Source organism: Engystomops pustulosus, chromosome 2 (genome assembly GCF_040894005.1).
Source record: "Engystomops pustulosus chromosome 2, aEngPut4.maternal, whole genome shotgun sequence".
Classification (NCBI taxonomy): domain Eukaryota; kingdom Metazoa; phylum Chordata; class Amphibia; order Anura; family Leptodactylidae; genus Engystomops; species Engystomops pustulosus.
This window is the reverse complement of record NC_092412.1, coordinates 226,404,369-226,412,033: the sequence shown is the minus strand read 5'-3', so window position 1 is coordinate 226,412,033 and position 7,665 is coordinate 226,404,369. Positions and strand designations below refer to the sequence as shown.

At 44.2% G+C, this 7,665-nt stretch overlaps 1 protein-coding gene across 1 annotated transcript; it reads left to right on the top strand.

The window, feature by feature from the left end:
* Nucleotides 1-220: 220 nt before the first annotated feature.
* LOC140119388 (uncharacterized) lies at nucleotides 221-4,589 on the top strand. Its single transcript, XM_072138359.1, has 9 exons — nucleotides 221-309; nucleotides 792-1,151; nucleotides 1,862-1,900; nucleotides 2,294-2,338; nucleotides 2,472-2,531; nucleotides 2,685-2,741; nucleotides 4,048-4,086; nucleotides 4,215-4,301; nucleotides 4,504-4,589. The coding sequence occupies exons 2-8, from the start codon at nucleotides 793-795 to the stop codon at nucleotides 4,261-4,263; spliced, it is 648 nt and encodes a 215-aa protein (XP_071994460.1). The 5' UTR covers nucleotides 221-309; nucleotide 792; the 3' UTR covers nucleotides 4,264-4,301; nucleotides 4,504-4,589.
* The last annotated feature ends 3,076 nt before the right edge of the window (nucleotides 4,590-7,665 follow it).

The window sequence follows — 7,665 nt, the reverse complement described above, 5'->3', positions numbered from 1 at the left end:
ACATCACGCATAATAATTGGCTGCATTGACCAATCAGGATGCAGCAATCTGCTGGTGCTTGTGATATCACGGAATATTCTGCTGGCTCCTCCCCCTACATTATGACATCCCACAGGTATATAAGAAGCTGCGGAACTTCCAGCCCTCTGAGGGTTTTTGTAGGTGTTGGAGGTAAGTTTTATGTATCCTCTGCTACTGTTGTGTCCTTTATTGTCTTCTATCATGTCCCCTCCTCATCAATAATGGCCACTTCTTTACTTTTCATCTTTTACAGTGTTGGAGCTGGTTGGTGATTGTGTGATTTTTGCGGTAAGTCCATCTTTCCTATGACTGTACAATGTGTGATAATGTTCCTTATAGAGGAGATCTATAGATATATGGGGGCCCAGAAGGATGAGGAGGGCGGTGGTGTGTCTACTATAGAGGCGGGTGATGTCACTGCTATGGGGCCTTTGGGGAGAGGGGGCCTTCCCCTGGTCTATCAAGTATTTTCCTGCAGCCACCACTAGGGGGAGCTCACTGTATACAGCTGCCCTTGCCAAACCCATATACAGTGAGTTCCCTCTAGTGGTGACTGCCAGCTGTATATTGAGAGCTGCTTTATTATTTACTTACTAGGGAAAGGGAAGTATATTTTGTACCTTCTGGACTTAGGTTGTGCTCTGGGTACAAGTTGATGGTTTTGGGATGACTTCTATTCCCTTGTCCACTAATGTCTGATAAATGTCATCTCTTTGTCTGTAGAGATCATTGTGTACGTCCATGAGACTTAATGTCGTATTTATTTATAGAATGGAGGACGACGAGGTGATGGAGGAGACGTTGGTGGAGGTTTTTAAGATCGAGGAGTTGGAGGAGGAGTTGTGGCAGATGGCGGAGAAGAACATCGGAGAGGTGGAGGAGACAGAGGTGGAAGAGTTTAACATCAGGGAGTTGGAGGATTTGGAGCAGGAGTTGTGGGAGAGAGCGGAGAAGAACATCGGAGGGGAAGAGAGTGCGGAAGAGGAGGTGGAGGAGACGCTGGTCGAGGTGTTTAACATCAGGGAGAGTGAGGAAGAGGAGGGGGATTGGAAGAAGATGGTGAGAAATGGAAACATCTGGAATGACAGTGAGGATGAAGAGGAGGAGGACGAGGATGCAGAGACATTGGAGTAAGTACATCACACATCTATATCATGAGACAAGTAAATGCGGAGTGGGATTCATCATGACTGGGGGCACCATGCACCAATCCCATTACTGTATAGTATTCCCAATACCCCAGAATTAATGCTGCCCAGGTGTACACCACTAGTATATACCAAGGAAAAGAAGGGGAGAAAAGTGGCAGACTAGAACGTAACTTTTATTGTATGTGTAAATAAAATCAGACAGACTAACATGCATATAAACATTCTCAATAGATGAGGAATGCAAATAACCTTAAATGAATGTGCACAGAGGGACCCGGCACTATTATCTCGTATAAGGGGGCCACATAACCCCCACCCCCCGGTGCTAGTGTACATTGGATATAATAATAATAGGGTCCGGACTTTAGTATATCCGGCACCCAAATTAATTCTACCTAATTCTTAATGCTCTAGTCCAGGGTCAACATGGCGTGGATTTAGGGTAGAAGGAAATAAATTCCTGACTCTGGGAACTGACACAAGCCGAGATGAATCCTCTCACTGATGTAATAGTTATTGGGCCTAGAACATCAGGGATCCCATTGGCTGCATCTGTGGAAATACTTTCTGTTATCGTATCGCATCTACGAATGAGAATATCTGGACCTGTATATATATATATATATATATATATATATATATATATATATACTGTATACCTCATGTATCTTATCACATTCCCCAAACAGTTGGTGGTGGCGAGTGCTGGGATCCGAAGCCCCGATACGGTAATTACATCATCTGTCTATTTTGTACAGGACATTGTATGCAAGGGGCTCATTCTGTAGTAGGGCAAAGGGGGGGAGGGTTATATGAGGGCACAGGGGGGTTATATCAGGGCACAGGGCATATATATATGGAGGCACAGGGGTATATATGAGGGCACAGGGGGATTATATATGAGGGCGCAGGGTGTATATATGAGGGCGCAAGGGGGTATATATATGAGGGCACAGGGGGGTTATATCAGGGCACAGGTCATATATATATAGAGAGGATTATATATGAGGGCACAGGGGGATTATATATGGGGGCACAGGGGTATATATGGGGAACATATGAGGCTGGTTTGGGACTTTTGGTTTTGGCACCAGTAACTGGTGATGTGTTTTCTATTTTAGGATAAGGATGATCCGGACGGTTCCATCTTTTATACTGGACACCATGTAAGTCTATAACCTGGGCAAAGACACAGCGAAAGAGGTCACAAACTTTATGACCTTTAACCTTTTCAGTTAGAGAGAAGACTTTTATCTTGATGTATTTATAAAGATTTCATATATGTTCTTTGTCTTATAGTGAAGAGGAAGATGAACCCGAGGAGGAGGAGGAGGTGGGGTCGAGCCGCCCGTCTACCCAGTAAGTGAGGGGTGTAGGGAGGACGACATGTGGGGGGCACATACTTCCTGCAATCACAGTCTCCACAGCACATGACCAAGGACAATCTTCATCTATAGAACTTTCTAGACTGATACAGATACAGAGGATTAATCTGCTTAATTTTTCCTTCAGGCCGAGGCGCAGGTGGTGGACACCAAAGTGTCTTCAGAGACGCAGCAGGAAGAAGACGTGAGTTTTACTTTCTCTCTACCTGTAGAGGACACTAGAGGGTGCTCACTGCAGAGGTATAAAGAGTGTATGAAGAGGGCTCACGGGCTGAGTCCTCTTCATACAACGGTGGGGGTTGTTGCATATTGCAGCAAACCCCCACCGCTAATAACCGCTGTCGATGCTTGCACCGATTGCGGCTATTAACCCTTTCATTGCCGCCGGCAAAGTCGCCGGCGGCATTTAAAAGATGGCGGGGGCGCCGCCATCTTTATTACGATCTCCGCGCCCCCGAACGTCATCAGGGGGCGGCGATCGGTTGCCATGGTAGCCTCGGGTCTTCTTTTGACACAAGGCTACATGGCTTCTGCAGATTCGTTACAATGAGCCAGTGGCTCATTGTAATGAATGAGCTGCAAAAATGCCATATATTGCTATACAGAAGTATTGCAGTATATGGTAGGAGCAATCTGACCATCTAGGGTTAATGTACCCTAGATGGTCTAAGAATTAGTGAAAAAAAAAAGAAAAAAAAAAATGAATAAAAAATAAAAAATTCAAATCACCCCCCTTTCCTTAGAACGGATATAAAACATAATAAACAGTAAAAATCACAGACACATTAGGAATCGCCGCGTCCCAAAATGCCCAATCTATCAAAATATAAAAACCGTTACGGCCGGCGCTGACCTCCGAGACGGGAAATGGCGCCCAAATGTCCGAAATGCGACTTTTACACCTTTTTACATCACATAAAAAATGGAATAAAAAATTATCAAAATGTCGCACAGACCTCAGAATGGTAGCAATGAAAACGTCGGCTCATTTCGCAAAAAATGCTCCGTGCGCCAAAGTATGAAAAAGTTATTAGCTTCAGAAGATGGAAAAAAAATTTTTTTCTTTTTTGTACACATTCGTTTAATTTTTGAAAATGTATTAAAACACAATAAAACCTGGATAAATTTGGTATCACCGCGATCGCACCGAACCAAAGAATAAAGCAGGCATGTTATTTGGAGCGAAGAGTGAAAGTCGTAAAAACTGATCCCACAAGAATTTTTTTTCAGCTTCGCAGTACACGGCATGTTAAAATAAATAACATTACGGGAAAATAAAATTTGTTACGCACAAAATAAGTCCTCACACAGGTCTGTACATGTAAAAATGAAAAAGTTATGGATTTTTGAAGGTGGAGAGCGAGAAATGAGCCGAAAAACCCTGCGTCCTTAAGGGGTTAATGCAGTTTAAGGGAAATGGGGGATGATGGTGGTTGTTGTTCCGGTGTGTATCCGGACAGAGATGTCACTCATATTTCATCTTTCTGCAGCAAGAGCAGTGGAGGAAGAGGAGAGCAGAGATTTTCGAGGTAAGTACATGCCTCTGTACACTCCTCTGTACCCCTTCCCTATGAGTAGAGATGATGGTTAAGGGTCTCCATGTCAAACCTCACCCCTCACTAACGTCACCACAATCCCACGCTCATGTCTCCTGCAGCTTCTTCCGGTTCTTCCTGTGCTGCTTCAGTTCTCGTACCAGAGATTAGACAGACAGAGGAGTTGCGCTTCCTGAGCCCAGATCTCGGTAATTTCTGAATCTATAGTAATTAATGCAGTGATTGTGGGTGAATATTGATAAGTGAGGGCCGGACCCCTGCTTTTAGGATCGGAAGTGGTCCCATCAGTCATGGGGGTAACAATAATAAGCAGGTCACCTGCAGATTACCAGTAAGTATATAGTATATACAGTGACTAATATGTCTCATCCTTATTCCTATCCCAATCAGGACCAGGATCAGTACCAAACCCATTGTTTAGGTTGCAGCGATTGAGAAATCTGTACACAGTCACTTGCCGGCCATCACTTCTGCAGGTAAGTTACTGTATTTGTATCAGGTTGTGCGGTTCCCTTTAGGCTGCGTTCACACGTGGCGTTTACATTGCTTTTCAAAACATAATACAACAGTGGAGGAGATTTACCTTATTACATTGCGTTAACATTGTGTTTTGAAATGCAATCTAAACGCCTTGTGTGAACGCAGCCGAAAAGGAAATTTACCCTCAAAATCCATCATGATAAATCAGAGAAATGACTCTTAAATTCAGGCACCGTAACTGTGGGAATCTGCTTATATTCATCCATGGCCTCCTTCCTATAATATGCTAATATATAATTATGCTAATGAACCTGAGCTGCTAGGTGTGTTACTAGTACCTCTCCACGCTGCAGCTTTATAGGCTGTTATGCTGTCTCCGCTCACTCCTGATAACTCCCCCGGGCTATGCCTGTGTAATCTCACAAAGTGGGAGCGGAAGTTCTCCTACACAGTGTAACAGCCTGGTACCGCCCCCACTGCACCTGCATATGCACCTTAGCATAATTTTTAAAGTAAATTTTAGAAGGAAGGAGGTCATGGATAACAAATTTAAGAATACACCACAGTTTCTGGTGACTGGATCTATGTTTTACACTAATTTGTATGGACACTTTAAGAGGCCAGATTAGACATTGCTTCATGCCTTTAGTCTTGGACTGTACAGTAAATGTTCCTCCTGATTTACGATTAACCTTCTTGTACATTTTTTTTAATTTGTAGCTTCGTTTCTGTCTGAAAGAATTAAATGAAAGTCGAATAGCTGGCCGGGAAGTCAAGCCCTGGAAAAGGTAAGACACCATTGTAGCTTCCTTCAAGGGTCCTACCAAGAAATGTGTTGACATGATGACCCACGTAAAGGACATCTACCATCAGTTTACTGATAGATGTGTCCTAATAAGAAGTTCCATCATGTTCCTCGGGACTTCTTTTATTATAACTTCTTTTATTATATGTAGCGATCACTGTAACATAGAGTTATACAAGTTATGCGAATTACCCTGGGGCACTCGGAGTAAGTCACCTGACCGCTTCAGGGAGCCTTGTACTTTAATGAAGTCTGTCATTGACTCTTATTTGTGTTCTTTCCACCAGGGCTCCGCTGTCTTTAAACTTCACTGTGGGAAGACCAAGTGGGGCTCTACCTGGAGACATTCATCTATAAAGCAATGAAGCTGCTTCTTTCTTGACCATTGGACAGCGGCCATTGACTTAGTGAGGGCCGTATACATCCACTCCAGTCCTTTCCTGGAGACTTTTAAGCAGGATCCTCTGAAATGGACAAGCTGCACCCAATCCATGGACAGGGTTGGATCATGTTTTGCTCTTCTAACTCTAAATCGTCCACTGCAACTACTGAATTGTGACCAGAAGGACTTAGAGAAGCCATTCCTTCCTCTTTGTGTTTCCATTCTCTTCCACCATTGATGGTAGCAGTAAGTGTTGGGCACAGGTCAGATGTTTTGCTGCTTTATCTTGACTTGTCTTCCATTCAGAATGTGAGTTGATCCTCCTTGTTCCTCCAGTGCCGAAATAATATGGTGCTCCATTCCCAAGGCCTGAGATGGGATGAGTGAAATGTCATGGGATGAGTCTCTTAGCTGCTTGGGTCTCGCTGTCTGTGACCTGTTTATTCGGCGTATTTCAACTAACATTATTTCTGACCTTATGTAAAAGAATAATAAATAGAAATTCGGTCACAACATTCTGTCTGTTTCCTTTTTTTATTTAGTTGTTTTGTGTTTTTTTTTTTGGGGGGGGGGGGGGGCTTTGGACCAGTAATGTTATTTAAAGCTGCGGGACCCCAATGCACAATCTTTTCCATACCCCAAGCTATAATTTATCTATATTAACTAAACACCTTTATGGGTCCCTAAAGCTTGGGAGCTTAATGCAGAGAATCAAGAGCAGTTTGAGGATACGCCTCCAGTTCACTTGGAGAAGCTAAAATCATGGAATATAAATCCATATATTACAGACCTGCTGCCAGTGGCGTAACTAGAGTCCACTGGGCCCCGGGACAAAATTCCTAATGGGCCCCCCCCCCCCCCAATTATACCTGGAAAAAAAAAAAAAAAAAACCCTTTCTGCTAACCGACATTTCAGTGATTATTACATATTCTGCCCCCCCACAATTAATTATTACATATTCTGCCCCCCCAACAATGAATTATTAAATATTCTGCCCCCCACAATGAATTATTAAATATTCTGTCCCCCCCCAATATATCATTAAATATTCTGCCCCCCACAATGAATTATTAAATATTCTGCTCTCCACAATGAATTATTAAATATTCTTCCCCCACAATTAATTATTACATATTCTGCCCCCCCCCCCAATGAATTATTAAATATTCTGCCCCCCCCCCCACACACACACAATTAATTAGCACATCAAATACATGTTTTATACAATAAGTCCCTTTTACCTCAGATTTAAATAAAAAAAAAACTGTACTCACCTCTGGCTCCCGCATCTTCTATCTTCCGCCCGTGGCCAGACAGGAAAGGGTGCGCGGCAGCGTGATGACGTCATCACGCGGCCGCGCATCCTAGTTCATGGAGCGATGTGCGCCGGGGTGGTTTTCCGGCCACATCGCTCCACCTGCAATAATAGTGCTCGAGCGGCCGCTTCCGACCGCATCGAGCACTATTCAGTGACGGGCAGGAGCTTCCTGTCCGGACGGACGGAGGCCCCTGCCCGACTGCCAGTGGCGTACAGACCGCGGTCGCCATTGAGACGGTCGCCCGGGCCCCCCCCGTCCCATGGGCCCGGTCTCAATGGCGACCGCTGCGACCGCGGTCGGTACGCCACTGCCTGCTGCTACTAACAACATACACAAAGGTCTGATTACACATCTCTCCAGGGACAATACATAACATTGGTCGCAGAGGCACAGAGCACAGCAGAGTGAAGTATGATTACACATCTCTCTGGGACACTGTATAATACTTGTTGCAGAGAGAAGAGAGCACAGCAGTGTGAGGTATGATTCTCTCTCGGACAATACATAACACTGGTTGCAGGGAAAAGAAGAGCACTGCAGTGTGAGGTATGATTGCGCATCTTTT